The sequence below is a fragment of the Pelophylax lessonae genome (genome assembly GCF_965119305.1).
Source record: "Pelophylax lessonae genome assembly, chromosome: 6".
In the NCBI taxonomy this organism is placed as follows: Eukaryota; Metazoa; Chordata; class Amphibia; order Anura; family Ranidae; genus Pelophylax; species Pelophylax lessonae.
Window position 1 is genome coordinate 324,270,001 of NC_138773.1, and position 22,576 is coordinate 324,292,576.

Sequence of the window (22,576 nt, forward strand, 5' to 3'; positions counted from 1 at the left end):
CGCAGATCTCCCAGGCCCCGCCTCCTAGTGATTGGCTGACGGAGTGTGTGGCTGGCCGAGGCAGATGGTCGGAGCCGGGGAGCGCAGCGATGAATGGTCCGGCCTGTTCGCAGTTTGACAGCAAGGAGCGAGTGCTGAGACTCGGGGAGAGCTTCGAGAAGCAACCCAGGGTCGGATTCCACACCATCAGATGTGAGGAGGGGGCGGGGAGTGCGGTAACCCATAGCAACTGGCTGCTCAAGGATGGGGGGGGATCAGAGTGCGGTAACCCATAGCAACCGACCCCTGGCTGACCAAAAGCAGGGGATCAGCGTGCTGTAACCCATAGCAACTGGCATCGGCCTGCCTATAGATGGGGGAGATCAGAGTGCGGTAACCTATAGCAACTGGCATCGGCCTGCCTATAGATGGGGGAGGGGGAGATCAGAGTGCAGTAACCTATAGCAACTGGCCTCAGCCTGCCTATAGATGGGGAGGGGGGATCAGAGTGCGGTAACCTATAGCAACTGGCCTCAGCCTGCCTATAGATGGGGTAGAGGAGATCAGAGTGCGGTAACCCATAGCAACTGATCCATAGCTGCCCAAAAACAGGATCAGCATGTAGTAACCCATAGCAACTGGCCTCAGCCTGCCTGTAGATAGGGGAGGAGATCAGAGTGCTGTAACCTATAGCAACTGGCCTCAGCCTGCCTATAGATGGGGGAGGGGGGATCAGAGTGTTGTAACCTATAGCAACTGGCCTCAGCCTGCCTAATTATGCGGGAAGGGAGGGGGGATCAGAGTGCAGTAAGTCATAGCAACTGCCCTCCCATCACCTCCGGCTGCCAATAAATGGGAGAGTGCGGTAACCAATAGCGAAGGACCTCTGGCTGCCCATAAACCGGGGATCAGCATATGGTAACCCATAGCAACTGACCTCAGGCTTGCAGGAGTCAGGGCTGGAGAGATCCCAGGATCCAGGCATCCATAGGGGTCAGGATCGGTCATGTAACCGGTTTCGGGAAGTCGCAGGGGTCAGGGCTGGGCAGCTTCCAGGTGTCAGGAAGTCACAGGGGTAGAGAAAGGAAAAAAAATCACAGGCCAGGGCCAGACCCCTCCCAGGAAGAGGACAGGCATAAAGGTCACGGGGCAGATTCTAGGAGCCAGGCAGGCACAGGGGTCAGAGCCGGGCAGATCCCAGGACGCAGCCAGTTACAGGGTTCAGAACTGAGCAGGTCCTAGGAGCCGGATAGTCACAGGGATCAGGACGGGGCAGGTCCTAGGAGACGGGCAGTCACAAGGGTCAGAACCTGGAGGATCCCAGGAGGCGGGCACTCACAGGGGTCAGGACCGGGCAGATCCCAGGAGGCGGGCAGTCACAGGGGACAGGACCGGGCAGATCCCAGGAGGCGGGCACTCACAGAGGTCAGGACCGGGCAGATCCCAGGAGCCGGGCACTCACAGGGGTTAGAGCTGGGCAGATCCCAGGAGGCGGGCAGTCACAGGGGTTAGAGCTGGGCAGATCCCAGGAGGCGGGCAGTCACAGGGGTCAGAGCTGGGCAGATCCCAGGAGGCGGGCAGTCACAGGGGTCAGAGCTGGGCAGATCCCAGGAGGCGGGCAGTCACAGGGGTCAGAACCTGGAGGATCCCAGGAGCCGGGCACTCACAGGGGTCAGGACCGGGCAGATCCCAGGAGGCGGGCAGTCACAGGGGTCAGAGCTGGGCAGATCCCAGGAGGCGGGCAGTCACAGGGGTTAGAGCTGGGCAGATCCCAGGAGGCGGGCAGTCACAGGGGTCAGAGCTGGGCAGATCCCAGGAGGCGGGCAGTCACAGGGGTTAGAGCTGGGCAGATCCCAGGAGGCGGGCAGTCACAGGGGTCAGAGCTGGGCAGATCCCAGGAGGCGGGCAGTCACAGGGGTCAGGACCGGGCAGATCCCAGGAGGCGGGCAGTCACAGGGGTCAGGACCGGGCAGATCCCAGGAGGCGGGCAGTCACAGGGGTCAGGACCGGGCAGATCCCAGGAGGCGAGCAGTCACAGGGGTCAGAGCTGGGCAGATCCCAGGAAGCGGGCAGTCACAGGGGGTCAGAGCTGGGCAGATCCCAGGAGGCAGGCAGTCACAGGGGTCAGAGCTGGGCAGATCCCAGGAGCCGGGCAGTCACAGGGGTCAGAGCTGGGCAGATCCCAGGAGGCGGGCACTCACAGGGGTCAGAGCTGGGCAGATCCCAGGAGGCGGGCAGTCACAGGGGTCAGAGCTGGGCAGATCCCAGGAGGCGGGCAGTCACAGGGGTCAGAGCTGGGCAGATCCCAGGAGGCGGGCAGTCACAGGGGTCAGAGCTGGGCAGATCCCAGGAGGCGGGTAGTCACAGGGGTCAGGACCGGGCAGATCCCAGGAGGCGGGCACTCACAGGGGTCAGGACCGGGCAGATCCCAGGAGGCGGGCAGTCGCAGGGGTCAGAGCTGGGCAGATCCCAGGAGGCGGGCACTCACAGAGGTCAGGACCGGGCAGATCCCAGGAGGCGGGCAGTCACAGGGGACAGGACCGGGCAGATCCCAGGAGGCGGGCACTCACAGAGGTCAGGACCGGGCAGATCCCAGGAGGCGGGCAGTCACAGGGGTCAGAACCTGGAGGATCCCAGGAGCCGGGCACTCACAGGGGTCAGGACCGGGCAGATCCCAGGAGGCGGGCAGTCACAGGGGTCAGAGCTGGGCAGATCCCAGGAGGCGGGCAGTCACAGGGGTTAGAGCTGGGCAGATCCCAGGAGGCGGGCAGTCACAGGGGTCAGAGCTGGGCAGATCCCAGGAGGCGGGCAGTCACAGGGGTCAGGACCGGGCAGATCCCAGGAGGCGGGCAGTCACAGGGGTCAGGACCGGGCAGATCCCAGGAGGCGGGCAGTCACAGGGGTCAGGACCGGGCAGATCCCAGGAGGCGAGCAGTCACAGGGGTCAGAGCTGGGCAGATCCCAGGAGGCGGGCAGTCACAGGGGGTCAGAGCTGGGCAGATCCCAGGAGGCAGGCAGTCACAGGGGTCAGAGCTGGGCAGATCCCAGGAGCCGGGCAGTCACAGGGGTCAGAGCTGGGCAGATCCCAGGAGGCGGGCACTCACAGGGGTCAGAGCTGGGCAGATCCCAGGAGGCGGGCAGTCACAGGGGTCAGAGCTGGGCAGATCCCAGGAGGCGGGCAGTCACAGGGGTCAGAGCTGGGCAGATCCCAGGAGGCGGGCAGTCACAGGGGTCAGAGCTGGGCAGATCCCAGGAGGCGGGTAGTCACAGGGGTCAGGACCGGGCAGATCCCAGGAGGCGGGCACTCACAGGGGTCAGGACCAGGCAGATCCCAGGAGGCGGGCAGTCACAGGGGTCAGGACCGGGCAGATCCCAGGAGGCGGGCACTCACAGGGGTAAGGACCGGGCAGATCCCAGGAGGCGGGCAGTCACAGGGGTCAGAGCTGGGCAGATCCCAGGAGGCGGGCAGTCACAGGGGTCAGAGCTGGGCAGATTCCAGGAGGCGGGTAGTCACAGGGGTCAGGACCGGGCAGATCCCAGGAGGCGGGCACTCACAGGGGTCAGGACCGGGCAGATCCCAGGAGGCGGGCAGTCACAGGGGTCAGGACCGGGCAGATCCCAGGAGGCGGGCACTCACAGGGGTAAGGACCGGGCAGATCCCAGGAGGCGGGCAGTCACAGGGGTCAGAGCTGGGCAGATCCCAGGAGGCGGGCAGTCACAGGGGGTCAGAGCTGGGCAGATCCCAGGAGGCAGGCAGTCACAGGGGTCAGAGCTGGGCAGATCCCAGGAGGCAGGCAGTCACAGGGGTCAGAGCTGGGCAGATCCCAGGAGGCGGGTAGTCACAGGGGTCAGAGCTGGGCAGATCCCAGGAGGCGGGCAGTCACAGGGGTCAGGAGGCGGGCAGTCACAGGGGTCAGGAGGCGGGCAGTCACAGGGGTCAGGGGGCGGGCAGGCACAGGGGTCAGGAGACTTCATCCTGTACACCTCAGTCTGAGGAGCAGTGAGGTGCAGTGAGGAGCAGTGAGGAGCAGTGTGTACAGCCAGCATTTACTGACCATACACAAAGCTCTCAGCAAACGATCTTGAAGCCGTTAAAAATACCCCCTCAACCCCAGTTCAGGGATGTGGACCCGTCTATAGAAATACTGACAATCATCCCTTCTAGATCCATTTCCCATCCCCAAACTGAAGAATCTTCTACCCCCGGATCTGGCTACATGCTGGCTGTACTATAGAAATATTCTAAAGCTTTTCTGTTTTTTTTTTCTTCTAGATGACTTCAAACCGGCTTCCATTGACACCTCCTGTGAAGGGTCTCTGGAGGTTGGTAAAGGAGAACAGGTGACAATCACTCTGCCCAATCTAGAGGTGAGTGCCGTGTGAACCGTCCCCCCTCCTGGGAGTTCCCTTTCATGTATGAAGTGGGGGTCTCGCTCTGCGTTATCCTCAGCACTGCGGGGGAACAGTGCAGGGATTGGCAGCCATGGCACTCAAGCATTGTAATGTCAGATGATCCATTATTTGTGAGCAGCTCGGAGCTCTGCACCAGCCAGGGGATGCCATGGATGCCATGGAGGAGCTTCTCACCTACAGTATATAGAGCTCTATAGAAGAGTTTATTCATTGTCAGTGTAATGGGAATGTGGATCAGGAGTCCCGACACTAATTCATGAGGCTAAATCGCGGCTACTTTCCTCAGAATTAACAAATATGTAGGAGGCTCAGTAAATACCTGGTGATTCTACCAATACCCTTGTATAGGCAGTGCCATACTATCAGCCTCATTGGCCCCTTGGCAAAGTAATGCACTGGGGCCGCTACCAGCCTGCATCCTTTTCCCCCATCACAGTGCCCATATACTGTACATCAGGTGTCCCATCAGTCTCTCCATACATCAGGTTCCTACTTCACAGCGCCCCCTCTTACATCAGGTTCCTACATCACAGCGCCCCCTCTTACATCAGGTTCCTACATCACAGCGCCCCCCTTACTTCAGGTTCCTACATCACAGCGCTCCCCTTACTTCAGGTTCCTACATGGCAGCGCCCCCCTTACTTCAGGTTCTACATGGCAGCGCCCCCCTTTCATCAGGTTCCTACATCACAGCGCCCCCCTTACTTCAGGTTCCTACATGGCAGCGCCCCCCTTACTTCAGGTTCCTTCATCACAGCGCCCCCCTTACATCAGGTTCCTACATGGCAGCACCCCCCTTACATCAGGTTCCTGCATGGCAGCGCCCCCCTTACATCAGGTTCCTGCATGGCAGCGCCCCCCTTACATCAGGTTCCTGCATGGCAGCGCCCCCCTTTCATCAGCTTCCTACATCGCAGCACCCCCCCCCCCCCTTACATCAGGTTCCTACATCACAGCACCCCCCCCCCTTACATCAGGTTCCTACATCACAGCGCCCCCCCCTTTCATCAGGTTCCTACATCACAGCGCCCCCCCCTTTCATCAGGTTCCTACATCACAGCGCCCCCCCCTTTCATCAGGTTCCTACATCACAGCGCCCCCCCCCCCCCCTTACATCAGGTTCCTACATCACAGCGCCCCCCCTTACATCAGGTTCCTACATCACAGCGCCCCCCCTTACATCAGGTTCCTACATCACAGCGCCCCCCCTTACATCAGGTTCCTACATCACAGCGCCCCCCCTTACATCAGGTTCCTACATCACAGCGCCCCCCCTTACATCAGGTTCCTACATCACAGCGCCCCCCCTTACATCAGGTTCCTACATCACAGCGCCCCCCCCCCCCCCCTTACATCAGGTTCCTACATCACAGCGCCCCCCCCTTTCATCAGGTTCCTACATGGCAGCACCCCCCTTAAATCGGGTTCCCCCATTACAACAGAAGTGCACACACTGCTCAAGCAATCAAATGGTTAACAGACTGCTGCAGGTGCTCCCCCCGGCTCACCACCATCAATAGCTGATATACAAAAGAAGAGGAGAGCCGCACACTACAATGAGATGAATGCTTTTCAAGTTTCTTTATGGTCACCATACCAGACACATTTCTCAGGAACACTGTTGACTCATTTCACAAGAGCAGTTCATGCTTGTGTGGGGCGTGTCTGGTATGGTGACAATAAAGAAACTTGAAAAGCAATCATCTCATTGTGGTGTGCAGCCATCCTCTTCTTTCGTATATTCCCCTCATCACAATCCCCATACACTGTACATCAGGTGTCCCCATACATCACATTCCTCCATCACAGTGCCACCTTACATCAGCTTCCCCCATTACAATGCCCAAACTGTACATCAGGTGTCCCCATACATTAGGTTCCTCTATCACCACGCCCCCTTACATCAGGTGTCTCCATCACAGTGCCCATTACATCGGGTGTCCCCCCCCCATCACTGCGCCCCCCTAAATCAGGTTTCCCCATCAGTTTCCCCATACATCCGGTGTCCCCCCCCCCCCCCCCCATCAGTGTCTCCATACATCAGGTTCTCCCATCAGTGTCCCCATAAATCAAGTATTCCCCCATCACAGTGTTCCCATCAGCGTCCCGATACATCAGATTCCCCCATCTCAGTATCCCCATACATTAGGTGTCCCCCATCACAGTGTCTCCATACATTAGGTGTCCCCCATCACAGTGTCTCCATACATTAGGTGTCCCCCATCACAGTGTCTCCATACATTAGGTGTCCCCCATCACAGTGTCTCCATACATTAGGTGTCCCCATCACAGTGTCCCCATACATTAGGTGTCCCCCCATCACAGTGTCCCCATACATTAGGTGTCCCCATACATTAGGTGTCCCCATACATTAGGTGTCCCCCATCACAGTGTCCCCATACATTAGGTGTCCCCCATCACAGTGTCCCCATACATTAGGTGTCCCCCATCACAGTGTCTCCATACATTAGGTGTCCCCCATCACAGTGTCTCCATACATTAGGTGTCCCCCATCACGGTGTCCCCATACATTAGGTGTCCCCCCATCACAGAATCTCCATACATCAGGTGTCCCCCCCCCCCCTCCCCCTCCCATCACTGCACCCCTTTACATCAGGTTTTCCCATCACTGACCCTATTTACTAAGTGTTCTCCATCAGTGTCCCAATACATCAGGCATCCCTATAACCATGCCCCTTACATTAGACTTCCCCCATTATGGTGTCCCCATCAGATGTCCCCATCAGTGTCTCCATACATCAGAATTGTGGCACGCTGAGACTGAAGTTAGTTCTCCGTCTCAGTGGCGGCTCTCTTCCACCCTCTGCAGGACTTGTGACTGTGACAGAGCAGGGAAGGGCTGAAGAGGTGCATGCCAGCCTGCAATGTCACTTTTCATTCTTGGATATAACTAAAGGTCGCTTAAAGATTCAGAACCCCCCCCCCCCCCCCCCATCCCTCGTTACCCAAATGTCACTCCTATATTTCTCCCCGTTTTTTTTTTTTTTACCTTTTTCCAGGCGTTTTCAGGCTGGTCATATGTGCATGGCGTCAATGTCTTTTCCTTTTCTGCGATGGTACTGACTGATGCAAGGTAGTGATGTCGGTACTGGTCTCTGAATAACTACATATAGAGTGCAGGACACCATAGTGATGGTCCCTGGTGGGATCACAACGCTCTGCACTCACAGTATGTCCTCAGTCTACCGGAAGACTGAGGACATCTTGTGGTGAGAAAAGTAATTGCTGCAGGGGACTGTGCCAGAGAGGAGGAGAGTATTGATGCTAGAGGTGTCCTTTTTTTTTTTTTTTAACCCGGCTGGGCCAGCAGGTAATATATTCCATTTCTCTCGGCAGGATCAATGACTGTTAACTCATTTGTTGCAGGGCTCTACCGCTCCAGTGACAGTATTTAAGGGGCCAAAGAGACAGTACCTGAGAGAGTGCATATTGATTGTCAACCATGACACCGGAGAGTGCCGGCTGGAGAAGCTGAGCAGCAATATCAGTGTGAAGAAGACCAGGTACGTTGTATTGTTCTGTGGAACCAGCAAATGTGCGCCCGTTCCTTGATTGGGTGACTCGGAATAGTGGAGGAAGATTAGTTTGGGTTTTCAAGGGTTAAATTTAGAGTTTAAGAACTGACCACACAAGTTTGACTGGACTTGAAGCAATGTCTGTGTAATCCTGGACCTCAAGTCGCATCAAAGTCGGACCAAGGTAGTGCAGGGACTCCTTTGAAGTCACACAGATATGAACGGTACTCATTGGAAATCATGGGGTATGACTTGTTATGTGACTTTACGGTCCCAAGTTGCAGGACAAAATCGCACGCCCTTTCTGGCACTTTTTGTTTGTAACGATCTGTATTTTTTGCTAGAAAGTTTCTTTGAACCCCCAAATCGCTGTTTGTGTGCGTTCCGTGACCGACATCGGTGTTCGTCTTTGCGTGGGGGGAACCTAACCCTATCTTTAAATAATTATTATTTTTTAATATATATATAATATAGAATTTTTTTTTTTTTTTTTACACTGTTACTTTAAGGGCCAGTTCACACCATAGAAACGCAGTCTGGGTGCTTTTCTGCATGCACGTTTTTGATGCAGTCCAGTGCATTGTTTTCCTCCTCCTTCCTTCCTTATTGATTTTTTTTTTTTTTTCTTTTCTTAACCTTAAATTAGGATATGTGTTTTCCAGTGCATTTTTGGTACGTTTTACCGCGTTGGAGTACAGTCCAGTGCAGAAAAAAATTCTGTTCTACTTCTTTTCTTTTTCTTTTTTTTTTTTTTTTCTGGAACGCACGCACTGGAGCTGACTGCACTGGTGTGAACTTTACAATTGAAAACCATATAACCTACTATCCATGCATGGGGTGTGAACTGACCCTTAAAGAAGTTATTTTTGATCACTTTTATTGCCTATGCAATCTGTAAATTGTACAATCTGCAATATGTAAACATCCTTGTGACAGCAATAGGCATGTGACAGGTACTTCTTCTTCTTTCTTCTTTCTTCTTCTTTTTTTTTCTCTTTCTTCTTTTTTTTTTTTCTCTTTTTTCTTTTTTTTTTTTTTCTTTTTCTTCTTTTTTTTTCTTTTTCTTCTTTTTTAAGAGCGATGTGGGGTCCCCAAATCCCTCCTCTGCACTTAAAAGCATTCAAAAACACCACTAAGATTGGTGTTTTCGAATGCTTTTAATTTTAAAAATGGTGCCATTGAGATCCGAGTAAACCAGAAGTTATGTCAGGTCATTGCTTCCGGGTTACCATAACCGAGAGGCGATCAGAGCTTAGTTCGTTTGGCTCTCCGGTCAGCCAGCTCGTCACTTGGCTCTCTTTGTGGGTCGGAAGTACCAGAGAAAGCTGCGGGAGTGGGTCCCCTCCCGCTGCTCATAAAAGCAATCCAGCGGCTAGTTAGCTGCTAGGATTGCTTTTTAGAAGAGAGCTGACCGTTGGCGCTAATAAATGGTACCAAGATGATGCCTGCAGCTGTAGGCATCAACCCGGTATAACCTCTTGAAGTCCAGCGACGTACCAGTACATTGCTGGTCCGGAAGTGGATAATGGGCCAGAAATAGATGAGGTGGATTGGTCAAGTTCACAAGTATGATGGGGGGCACCAGTATGATATTCCTGTGTGTTGTGTTTGTTTGTTTGTTTTTTTTTTATTATTTCTTTATTTATTTAATTTTTATTTTTGTTTTCTTCTTCTGTTTTTCTTCTCTGTTTTTTTATTTATTTAATTTTTATTTTTGTTTTCTTCTGTCTTTCTTGTTTTTTTTATTTATTTATTTTTGTTTTCTTCTTCTGTCTTTCTTGTTTTTTTTATTTATTTAATTTTTGTTTTCTTCTGTTTTTTTTTTATTTATTTAATTTTTGTTTTCTTCTTCTGTTTTTTTTTTTTTTTTTGAAGTCTTCAGACCAATCGCGTGACGCCCAAGCACTCTCTTCTGTGGGGGGCGATCCTCCATGGTGTAGAGAGCGATCTATTTTCACCTTTCACTGATCTTGCTATGAGAGACTAATACCTGACCCTCCCAGCTTCACAGCAATCTTCTCTACTGTGCTGTCACTTTAGCTAACTCCGAGTTCTCTGTGGGATCCTTTGTCACGTAATAAATATTTTTGTTTTCCCCCTTCTTTTGGCCAGAGCTGAAGGCAGCAGTAAGATCCAATCCCGCATAGAACAGCAGCAGCAACAGATGCGAAATGCCTGCAAGACCCCATCAAGTGGGAAGAACTCCTCTCCGCTGGGCAAACTTTCCCCCACCTCCCCCATGGATGACATAGAGAGGGGTAAGTGTCCCTGCTGTCACCTCACTGCCGTTCTGCAGATGTCATATACTGCATTTACTAATCTGGATGTTTGTACAGTTTTGTTTTTTTTTTGCACCTGTTGTAAAGCCACAAATAATAATTCGCTTTAGGCCCACATCCTGCTGTGCTGATGGTGAGCAGCCAAGCGTCTGTGCACAGCGTTAGTGACGTTCTCTTCTGTCCTAGAATAGACACAGGAAGCAGCACAGAAATATGGACTCTGTCTGTGCCGTCATTGGTTACTTGTAGCCACCTCTGTTATGACGAAGGCATTAAAAGCTTTTACTGCCCACTGAAGGTCGGCCATTTAACAGTTTGATGATGGGAGGGGCAGAGCAAGCATCGGCGGGGGGGGGGGGGGGGGGGGCAATTTTGACATTCCTCTCCTACATAAAACATATTTTTTTTTTTGCTAGAAAACGACTTAGAACCCCCAAACATTGTAGGTGGAGGCTCTAGATCAGGGGTCTTCCAACTACGGCCTTCCAGTTGTTCAGGAACTACAATTCCCATCATGCCTAGTCATGTCTGTGAATGTCAGAGTATTACAATGCCTCATGGGATGTGTCGTTCCGCAACAGCTGGAGGGCCGTAGTTTGAGGATCCCTGTCCTAGATAATGATGGGTGTTTCATATTTTTATGTCACGCAATTTATTTATTTTTTTTGGAGCCATGCACTTTAATGAATTTAGGATGATGTTACATCGAGTAAATAGATACCAGACTTGTCATGCTTTAAAATTGCGTCCGCCCGTGGAATGGCACCAAACCACTGTACCAAAAAAAGGGAAAAAAAAAAAAAAATCCCCATTGGTGACAGACACATTAAACGCCTTTACAGGTCACCAGTTTAGGGTTACACAGGAGGTCAGGAGCTGGAATTATTGCTCTAACTTGTCTCACCTCAGCCATACCTCATGTGTGGTCCGATCGCCATTTACATGTGCGTGCGGGAACAATGTGTGCAGGAGCACAGGCAGATGAGGGTGCTTATCATTTTTATTTTTATTTTAATTCTATTTTATTTTATGTGGGGGGGGGTTTACTGTCTCTAACTCGTGTGTTTTGCTTTTTTTTCTTTAAACTTTACTGCTATTACAAGGCATAAACGGCATCGCTTGTGATGGCATGGGCCATGACAGGTCCCCTTTATAGAGAGATCCCAGACCTCTCTTCTGATCTCCAATACAGCCAATCAGACACAGATCGGTCTGGTCGGCTGCTTCCCTAGCAGGTAACGTGTTCACATTTGTGCACGAGCATAGGTGGACGGTGGTGCTTTTTTTTTTTTTTTTTGATAAATATTTTTTGTAAAAAAAAAAAAAAAATGTCTCTCAAACTTTTTTTTTTTTTTACTTTCAACTTTATTGCTATCACAAGGGATGAACAACATCGCTTGTGACAGCATGGGCCATGACAGGTCCTCTTTATAGAGAGATCCCAGACCTCTCTTTTGATCTCCAATACAACCAATCAGTCACAGATTGGTCTGATTGGCTGCTTCCTGATTTTCGCAGGTAATGTGCGTTCACATTTGTGCAGGAGGTGGTGCTTTTCATTTTATTTTTTTTGTAAAAAAGAAACAAAAAAAACCCAAAAATGTTACATGGTCTCTCAAATTTTTTTTTTTTTTAACTTTATTGCTATCACAAGGGATGAACAACATCGCTTCTGACAGCATGGGCTATGACAGGTTCTCTTTATAGAGAGATCCCAGACCTCTCTTCTATTCTCCAGTACAGCCAGTCAGACACAGATCGGTTTGATTGGCTGCTTCCCTGGCTGGCAACGTGCGTTCGCATTTGTGCACGAGCACAGGCAGACGGTGGTGCATTTTTTTATTTTATGTGAAAAAGAAAAAAAATTTACACTGTCTCTCAAACCTTCTTCTTTCTTCTTCTTCTTCTTCTTCTTCTTTTTTCTTTTTTCTTTTTTCTTCTTTTTTCTTTTTTCTTCTTCTTTTTTCTTCTTCTTTTTTCTTTTTTCTTCTTCTTTTTTCTTCTTCTTTTTTTTCTTTTTTCTTCTTCTTTTTTCTTCTTCTTTTTTTTCTTTTTTCTTCTTTTTTTATCCTGCTATTCCCCTTTCTTGCTGGCTGGCTTTCTCTGAAGGATAGCTGCCACCATTACGTTTTTTTAGATATACACTTTTTTTTTTTTTTTATATGGACTTTATACTTTAGTTGCACCTATAGACTATTTTTTAAATGTGCCTTTATTATTTACAGTTGCACTGTCTTGTCTTTGAACCAGTAGTTACTGTATTTATTTTTTTTAAATTAATTTTATTGCTATCGTAAGAGATGAACAACCTCGCTTGTGACAGCATGGGCCATGACAGGCCCCTTTTTTATAGAGAGATCTGGGATCTTTTAGACCACAGACCTCTCCTCTGGCCTCCAATACAGCCAATCAGACACAGATCAGTCTGATCGGCTGCTTTTCTTGCCAATAACGGCCAGGTAAGCAAAGAGCCGAAAATCAGAAGTGACTAAATTGTTGTTGCTCCTGGTTTCTGACGTAATGCGGTTGGAGGAACATCATCAGTTCCTCTGACTGTATGCCTGGAGGTGGATGCCGCTGGTCGCGCAGGAGAGCCTGGTAAAGGTGGCTGCGGGAGGGGAGCAGGGGACCCCCTTCCGCCGCCTGTAAAAATAATCCATCTGCTCTTTAGCCGCTCAGATTACTTTTAAGCAGGGAAAGTTCCCCTGCTTACGCTGTCCCAGAAGGTGGCCTTTTTGGTGGGTATCAACTCTGTGCGCAGGATGTCGGAATTGGCGGCATTGTCTTGTCATTCACCTTACTTGGTGGTTCACAGAGTTGTTATTATTATTATTATACAGGATTTATATAGCGCCGACAGTTTGCGCAGCGCTTTACAATGTGAGGGAAGACAATACAGTTACAATACATTTCAAAACAGGAGGAACTAGAGGGCCCTGCTCGTTAGAGCTTACAATCTAGAAGAGGTAGTTCTTCGCCTCTGTCTGTCGTTCCTTCCTCAGGTTGTCTCTGATTTATATTTGAATGAAGACATTGTGTTGACTTCCCTGTGTCCCAGGCCAACACATCAGAAGACAATTGCTTTGCATGACATGGATGTGGTCCGGGCGATTAGGGTGTACCTGTAAGCGATGGAGCCTTTTAGGAAGTCACTCACTATTTTTGCTCACGGATGGGCCTCGGAAAGGGTTTTCCGCTTCCTCCGCGACCATTTCCAGATGGCTCAGACAGACGGTGGTTCAGACCTATTCCATCAGGGGTCAGATTCCTCCTTTCCCTGTCAAGGCACATTTTACAAAGGCGCTTAGTGCCTCCTGGGCCTTCCGTCATCAGGCGTCAGTGACGCAGGTTTGCGGGGCGGCCACCTAATCCTCAGTGCACACTTTCACAAAGCTCTATAAAGTGGATTTGTTGGTATCTGCGGATGCTTCCTTTGGCCGCAAGGTTTTGCAGCCTGCTGTTCAGAGGACCTGGTCCTCTTTGAGGGTGTATTGTGTTTTTCAGATGAGCTCCAGTTGTTTGGTTGAGCTCCTGTTTACCTGGTTGCCTATAGTTAGCCTTAGGAGTTTCTTTTTCACTGTTCTCACTCCTCATGTTTAACCACTTTACCACCGGAGGATTTTGCTGTCTTACGTCCAGGCCACTTTTTGCGATTCGGCACTGTGCGATTGCGCGGTCATGCAATGCCGTACCCAAACAAAATTTTACGTCCCTTTTTTTTTTTTTTCCCCCCACAAACAGAGCTTTCTTTTGGTGGTATTTGATCACCTGTGCGATTTTTTTTTTTTTTTTTTTTTTTTTTTTTTTTTTTTTTTTTTTTTTTTTTTTTTTTTTTTTTTCCGCTATAAACAAAAAAATAGTGTAAATTATGAAAAAATAACAATATTTTTCAAATTTTTTTATATGAAATTCCCCCCCAAAAAAATGTAAAAATCAAAATTATTTTATCATATTAGGCCAATTTGTTTTCTGCTACATATTTTTGGTAAAAAAAAATCGCAATAAGCGTATTTTGATTGGTTTGCGCAAAAGTTTTTGCGTTTACTAACTACGGGAAAGATTTCTGTCATTTTTGGTGTTTTTTTTTGTTTTTTTTTTTTCCGGGACTGCGACATTGCGGCGGACAGATCGGACTCTTGACTGACATTTTTTACACTTTTTTGGGGGTACCAGTGACATTAATACAGTAATCAGTGCTATACATATGTACTGTTACTGTAAAAATGACACTGGCAGGGAAGGGGTTAATTTTTATTGGTGATCAAGGGGTTAATGTATGCCTGGTGCTTACTAACGTGTGTGGGGGGAGGTGACTGAGTGACACAGGGACAGATCGGATGTTGAGCTATGCTGAACCCTGCAATCTGACCCTGCCTTTCACTTAGGAGATCCGCCCGCTTTGTTTACACAAGCGGGCGGATCTCCACACTTGATCCCCCGACGATCGGGGAACAGCGGCGGTGCTCCCCTGGCCCGACTCCCGCTGTGACTGAATACAGCGGGAGCGAGCCTCCGGCGGCGCGCGGCGCTGAGAGAGGGGAATGTTTTGCGACGTAGGTCTACGTCATCAGACGTTATCGAGCCACTGTGCCGCAGTAGCAGCTCAGTGAGCAGCGGTAAAGTGGTTAACACTGCTGTGGAAGGTCCCAATGGTTATGATTATCAGGAGCTGTGTCCATCAATGAACGAAAGAGAATGGGATTTTTGACTTACTGTAAAATCCATTTCTCTGATGTTCATTGATGGACACAGCACCCACCCCTCTGTGGAGTTGTATTTCTTCTGATACTGCTTGTAACAAAACAGAGTACCTATAGCAGAGAGAGGTAGTATACCCTCTGGGACTGCCCATAGGTGTGGCCAGACTTTTCTGCCTAGTGTCCCTCTCCTGTATGGGGCAGTATAACCCAATGGTTAGGAAGATCAGGAGCTGTGTCCGTCAATGAACATCAGAGAAATGGATTTTACGGTAGGTCAAAAATCCCATTTTTAGCTTGTAGATAAGAGAGATTCTAATAGGTTAAATGTATATGGAAGTTTCAGTAAATAATTGCGTATTTTATACATATATATATTTTTTTTTTTTGTTGCGACAGAGTTAATGGCAGAGGCCAGCGTTATTGACCAGATGAGCGGCTCAAACAGCTCCTCGGATTCCAAGAGTTCCTCGTCATCCAGCAGTGACGATAGCTCCAGTGACTCGGAGGCCGAAGGAAAGAAATCTTCCCAGTCTGGCTCCACGTCGCAGATTCTCCAGACTTCCTCCTCCGGTATAGATGGCCGACACGGCAAAACTCAGGACGGTGGTGGGCAGCTGATAAACACTCTCAGTGAGTACTCTTTACCATCTATGTTGGGTGACCTCTACAGGCAGTAGGATGCGTAATCTGTAGCATATGGTTATGTTCCTTTTTTATAGATGTAAATGGCTCTTTGTAGCCGGAAGCCACGGCGCTCTCAGTAACTGTAGTGAACCATAAGCAAGACACGGCTATCTGCTCATAGATTGAGGTGATGTCCATTGTGTCACAGGTCCACCAGAAGTCATTTATACCCATCTGTGAAGTCAGACCTCTGGCTTGCTTATCTCCTGCTCTCTGTAGTACTTCTGCAGACAGCACAGCTTCTTTCAAGGCTCCATGGTGATTCTCCATACTTTTTAATTTAAATCCCGGCTTTCTATCTTGTATTAGCACATAGTATTCTGTTAGAGTGCAAAAAAAAAAACACCAGTGACTTCAGGAGCGGCAGCAAACAAACCATGTAATAAATATGTCCATGAGAGGTATAGTGCAATAGTTGGCTGGCTAAAAAGTCCTTAGTGCAGCTCTCAGCGGATAGAAAGGATATCTGTAATATAGCAGAAGAACACAAGAGGGCGCATCTAATTGCAGCACATTAGTAAATGTATTAATACAAAGAATAATATATCCACTCCCATGTAGTAGAATTAAAAAAATATCCACTCGCATGTAGTAGAGTAAAAAGCATAATATCCACTCGCATGTAGTAGAGTAAAAAGCATAATATCCACTCGCATGTAGTAGAGTAAAAAGCATAATATCCACTCGCATGTAGTAGAATAAAAAGCATAATATCCACTCACATGTAGTAGATTAAAAGGCATAATAGCCACTCACATGTAGTAGAATAAAAGGCATACTAGCCACTCACATGTAGTAGAATAAAAGGCATACTAGCCACTCACATGTAGTAGAGTAAAAGGCATAATAGCCACTCACATGTAGTAGAGTAAAAGGCATACTAGACACTCACATGTAGTAGAGTAAAAGGCATACTAGACACTCACATATAGTAGAGTAAAAGGCATACTAGACACTCACATGTAGTAGAGTAAAAGGCATACTAGACACTCACATGTAGTAGAGTAAAAGGCATAATATATCCACTTACATGTAGTAGAGTAAAAGGCATAATATATCCACTCGCATGTAGTAGAGTAAAAGGCATAATATCCACTCGCATGTAGTAGAGTAAAAGGCATAATATCCACTCGCATGTAGTAGAGTAAAAGGCATAATATATCCACTTACATGTAGTAGAGTAAAAGGCATAATATATCCACTCGCATGTAGCAGAGTAAAAGGCATACTAGCCACTCTCATGTAGTAGAGTAAAAGGCATAATAGCCACTCACATGTAGTAGAGTAAAAGGCATACTAGCCACTCCCATGTAGTAGAGTAAAAGGCATACTAGCCACTCTCATGTAGTAGAGTAAAAGGCATACTAGCCACTCTCATGTAGTAGAGTAAAAGGCATACTAGCCACTCTCATGTAGTAGAGTAAAAGGCATACTAGCCACTCTCATGTAGTAGAGTAAAAGGCATACTAGCCACTCCCATGTAGTAGAGTAAAAGGCATACTAGCCACTCCCATGTAGTAGAGTAAAAGGCATACTAGCCACTCCCATGTAGTAGAGTAAAAGGCATACTAGCCACTCCCATGTAGTAGAGTAAAAGGCATACTAGCCACTCCCATGTAGTAGAGTAAAAGGCATACTAGCCACTCCCATGTAGTAGAGTAAAAGGCATACTAGCCACTCCCATGTAGTAGAGTAAAAAAAATATCCACTAACATGCTCTGTTTTTTATTCTACTACATGTGAGTGTATATTTTATTTTAATAAATACATTTACTAATGCACTGCACTTAGATGCAGAAGACTTTTTCTGTCTTGTTTTGCTCATTAAAAAGGATGTTTTAGATGAGGTGAGGATGGTCTGACCTATCAAAGTGTAAGTCTGTGTAATAAAAAAAAAAAAAAAAAGAGTACATCTCTGTACATGCGTATTTCCCCATAGTTTGTCTCTTTAAAATGCTGCATGTACAGGAAGACGTTGGTTTACCAGAAATCTAGTGAGCAACTCTCTATCTCTGACAACGTGCGATCTCTTCTGCATTCAAATCCCAAACAGCATTGTCAGTCTGCCTGAGCTCTCCTCTACTGGACAACAACCCCCCCCCCCCCCTCCTTGTCTCCATAAGGGGAGGTGTTCTGTAGTCCTGCAGGAGAGAACCTGGTAGAGCTGACAACACTTCTTGGCAGGGGCGTAACTACAGAGATTGCATTTGCAACCAGGCCCCATACGGCTCCTCTGTTGCACTTGGCTCTACACCTGAATAGAAGGGGCGGCGGGAGCAGCATATAGATCCTCTCCATTTTCCTGCTTCTCCTCCACTCCCTCCTGCAGTCATTCAGTGGCTGCAGGAGGAAAATGGAGGGGATCAGTGCCTCTAAATGACGCCCCCCCTCCTATCTAGGTTCCTGCTGTCCCCGTGCCTCTGTATGCTTCCCTGATATCCCCCCCCCCCCCCCCCCTTCTCCAGCTGTCTGCTGCGGGGGATGTATTTAGGATAGAGAGCCGGTGAAGAATCCCGTAAATATGTAATTTACCGGCCCCTTCCTTCTCTGTTTGCAAACAGTATGTAATCGGTACCGATCGCTCCTGTGTCCATTCATAACAAGCATAGTAAACTGTTTCCTATGCTTCGGTTTGGGAATGAACAGGAAGCACTATACAGAGCTATTCGTGTCCATTCATTCTGTGCTGCTGAAGCTGCAGAGGTGGAGATTGAGGGCTGTGTCCTCAGTCACTTTTTCTGCCTCAAAGGTGAAAATTTAGAGGGCTGTTTAGACCCCCTGATACCTCACCAATGGCCCCCAACGGGGCTTCTAAAAAATTAAAAAAAATAAATAAATAAAATTGAAAAAATATAAAATGGTAAAAATTAAACTACTGGCCCCATCCACTGCATTACTGACAAAAGTCCACTACCATGCTAACACCGTCCAATGCTCTACTTACTGACACCATTTACAGTCCCACTGATACCAGTGGTGGAACTACCAGGGTCACAAAGGTTGCACTCGCAACCGTGCCCTGGTGTTAAGCCGTCGCTGGGGCTCCAAGACGTCAGGAAGGGGGCCCGCTGCAGAATGTGTTTCAGGACCATAGTAAAGGTCCCCAGGATCACAGGGAGGGGCCCCTGCTGGGAGTTAGAGGGGCCCTTCATGGTTTCTTGCACTGGGGCCCTGAAGGTTCTAGTTACGTCTCTGCTTCTTGGGATTAAGTTTTATTGCAGCAGCGTTGTCAGCCAGAAGGAAGGAAGTAAGGCTGGCCATACACTATACAATTTTCTTGTTCAACTTTCCTTTAGATTTACCAAAACCATGTAATATAAAGTCAAACCTAAACATTTTCAATTTGTATGCAATCAAGGCAGGCCCCTGCAATACATAGTTGAAGGTAAATCTCAAGGAATTTGAATAAGAAAATTGTATAGTGTATGGCCAGCCTTAGGAGCTCACTGGATTTCTGGCAGATTAACAGCTATTTTTCTATTTCTTACAGCTTTCTTAAAGGGACAAAACATTGAGAAATGCGCACATATTGCAGAGATGAACTCTTCTTTTTTTTTTTTTTTCTCGCCCTGAAATAAACTTTATCCTGGCACAACCTTCTGATCCTCCTTCTGTCCTCTCTGCCCATCACACCCAGAAATCTTATCTCCTGCCACAGGCAGAGGGTGTCGGCTTTCCGGAGCCGGAGTCCTCTTCTTTATCTCTATGAAGTCTGGACCTGTAATGTATATTCTGCCCTTTTTATGTTGTTTTTATTCTTGGGCTTTAACCACATCAGGACCAGAAGATTTTACCCCTTAATGACCAGGCCATTTTTTGTGATTCGGCACTGCGTTACTTTAACTGACAATTGCGATGCTGTTTCCTAATAAAATTGATGTCCCTTTTTTTTTTTTTTTTTTTTTTTTCCCCACAAATAGCGCTTTCTTTTGGTGGTATTTGATCATCTCTGCGTTTTTTTTTTTTTTTTTTTTTTTTTTTTTTTTTTTTTTTTTGTGCTATAAACAAAAAAAGAGCAACAATTCCGAAAAAAAAAAAAAAAAAAAAAAAAAACAAAATAAATTTTTCACTTTCTGCTATATAACATTTCCAATAAAAAAAAAAAATAATCTAATTTTTTTTTATCATTTTAGGCCAATTTGTATTCTGCTACATATTTTAGGTAAACAAAATCGCAATAAGCGTATATTGATTGGTTTGCGCAAAAGTTACCGCCTGTACAAACTAGGGGAAAGATTTATGTTTCCCAAAAAAAAGAAAAATATAAAAATCAAAATTTAACATTTTAGGCCAATTCGTTTTCTGCTACATATTTTTTGGTAGAAAAAAAAAAAAAAGTTTTGCAATAAGCGTATTTTGATTGTTTTGCGCAAAAGTTATTGCATCTACTAAATACGGGAAAGATTTTTGTCAATTTTATTTGTTTTTTTTTTTTTGTTTTTTTATTTTTACTAGTAATGGCGGCGATCTGCGATTTTTAGCGGGACTGCGACATTGCGGCGGACAGATCGGACCCCTAACTGACACTTTTGGGGGGACCAGTGACAGTACTACAGTAATCTGTGATAAAAATATGCACTGTCACTGTAATAATGACACTGGCAGGGAAGGGGTTAACCTAGGGGTGATCAAAGGGATAAATGTGTCCCTAGGGGGTGCTTGCCAACTGTGAGGGGGGGGGGATGGGCTTGTGAAATCAACACAGAGACCTGTGATCCTAAATAAGAGGAACACAGGAGCTCTGCATTGATTACTGGACACTGGCAGGGAAGGGGTTAATACCAGGGGTGATCAAAGGGTTAAAGGAGAAAGCACTCCCTAGGCTCACATTTAACCCTTTGATCACCCCCCTGGTATTAACCCCTTCCCTGCCAGTGTCCAGTAATCAATGCAGAGCTCCTGTGTTCCTCTTATTTAGGATCACAGGTCTCTGTGTTGATTCCAAAAGCCCATCCCCCACAGTTAGAAAGCACCCCCTGGGCTCAAACTGTGAGGGGGTTGGGCTTTTGGAATCAACACAGAGACCTGTGTTCCTAAATGGGAGAAACACAGGAGCTCTACATTGATAGCAGAGAGAACAATGGTCTGCTGTGTTTACAACAGCAGACTGCTGTCCTCTTTTCACAGGGAGCAAACGCGGGTGCCCGGTGGCAATTGCGGCCGCCGCCCCTGTGGATCGGTTTCCCCGCTGTCGAGAGGAAGCCTTCTGTTTGCAGCACTCCCTAATACTTACCTGAGCCCCCTCTCTCTCCAGCGATGTAAAAACGAGTCCCTTGGCCATCTGGGACTCTCCCTCCTGATTGACAGACGCAGCAGCACCATGGCTCAATCAAAGTTAGCCAATCAGGAGAGAGAGGAGCCGGGGTCGAACGGCAGCTCTGTGTCTGAATGGAAACGGAGCTGCAGCTCGGCTCGAGTGCTCCCATAGAAAGCTGCTTGCTGTGGGGGCACTCGACAGGAGGGAGGGGCCAGGAGCAGAGAAGGGGGACCCGAGAAGAGGAGGATACTGACGTAGGCTCTTTACCATGTGACCAGCTGTGTCCAATCACAACTGGTCACATAGCAAATGGGAAGACCCGTTGATCGGCTTTCCTCAGTTCGTACCTGACAGGGTCTCCTGACGGGGGGGGGTCTGCACTGGTAATCAGAGCATTGATTTCTAGTGCAAACCCTTGGGGGGGGGGGGGGGGTGCCACTAGAACAACCAGGGATACCCACCCATTAACCCCAGGGATGCCCACCATGGCCACCAGGGATGGCAATCTGGGTTCAGGAATTGGCCTAAAATGCTGAAGAAATTAGATTTTTACATTGTATTTTGTACAATGTAAATTTTGTATTTTACATTACAATTGTCAGTTAAAGTAACGCAGCGCTGAATCGCAAAAAATTGCCTGGTCATTAAGGGGGAAAACCTTCCAGTCCAGAAGTGGTTAATAGCGGTAACACTATATTGCTTTTTTTACAGTATGTAAAAAGGAAAAAACAATATAATAGACATTGGGGGGGAAACAAACACTTTTTTTTTTTTTTTTTTTTTTTATTTAGCAAAAGCTAACAAAAACCACACTGGTGAATAAATATCACCAAAATAAAGCTCCATTTTGTGTGAAAAATTATAACAATGTCATATTAGTACAGTGTCGCATGACCGCGCAATTGTCGTTTCAAGTGTGAGAGCGCTGAAAGCTGAATATTATCCTGGGCAGGAAGAGGGTGAAAGTGCCCGGTAATGAAGGGGTTAATCGGGGAAGGGAGCAAGGCCGGTCAGATGTGGGCCTGGACTTCAGTCTTTGGAAGAGGCATCCTAGAGCAGGGAACCTCAAACTACGGCCCTCCAGCTGTTGCAGAACTACACGTCCCATGAGGCATTGTAAAACTCTGACATTCACAGACAGGATTAGGCATGATGGGAATTGTAGTTCCTGAACAACTGGAGGGCTGTAGTTTGAAGACCTCTGATCTAGAGAGTCATGTGACGGGGAGTTGGGTGGGTAAAAAGGCCTTATGAAGGTTTTTTTTTTTTTTTTTTTTTTTTTTTTCTTTCTGTGTAAGTTCTGATTGGATGGGAGGGATAGGGGAGGCCATTGCCCGGAAATGGGAGGGATGGGGGAGGCCGCTGCTCGGAGATGGGAGGGATGGGGGAGGCCGTTGCTCGGAGATGGGAGGGATGGGGGAGGCCATTGCCCAGAGATGGGAGGGATGGGGGAGGCCGCTGCCCGGAGACGGGAGGGATGGGGGAGGCCGTTGCTCGGAGACGGGAGGGATGGGGGAGGCTGTTGCTCGGAGACGGGAGGGATGGGGGAGGCCGTTGCTCGGAGACGGGAGGGATGGGGGAGGCCGTTGCTCGGAGACGGGAGGGATGGGGGAGGCCGTTGCCCGTAGATGGGAGGGATAGGGGGGGCCGTTGCCCGGAGATGGGAGGGATGGGGGAGGCCGTTGCCCAGGGATGGGGGGGGCGTTGCCCGGAGATGGGCTGTAAGTA

The 22,576-nt window shown here is 48.3% G+C and overlaps 1 protein-coding gene across 1 annotated transcript in view; it reads left to right on the plus strand.

Annotated features, from left to right (window-relative positions):
• Nucleotides 1-21: 21 nt before the first annotated feature.
• LOC309559065 (ELL-associated factor 2-like) overlaps nt 22-22,576 on the plus strand; it is a 26,803-nt gene continuing 4,248 nt past the window's right edge. The window contains exons 1-5 of the mRNA XM_082262203.1: nt 22-192; nt 4,253-4,347; nt 7,780-7,916; nt 10,041-10,186; nt 15,304-15,537. Coding sequence (XP_082118329.1) covers nt 90-192; nt 4,253-4,347; nt 7,780-7,916; nt 10,041-10,186; nt 15,304-15,537 — 715 coding nt within the window. The 5' untranslated portion in view covers nt 22-89. The remainder of the gene's footprint in view (nt 193-4,252; nt 4,348-7,779; nt 7,917-10,040; nt 10,187-15,303; nt 15,538-22,576) is intronic.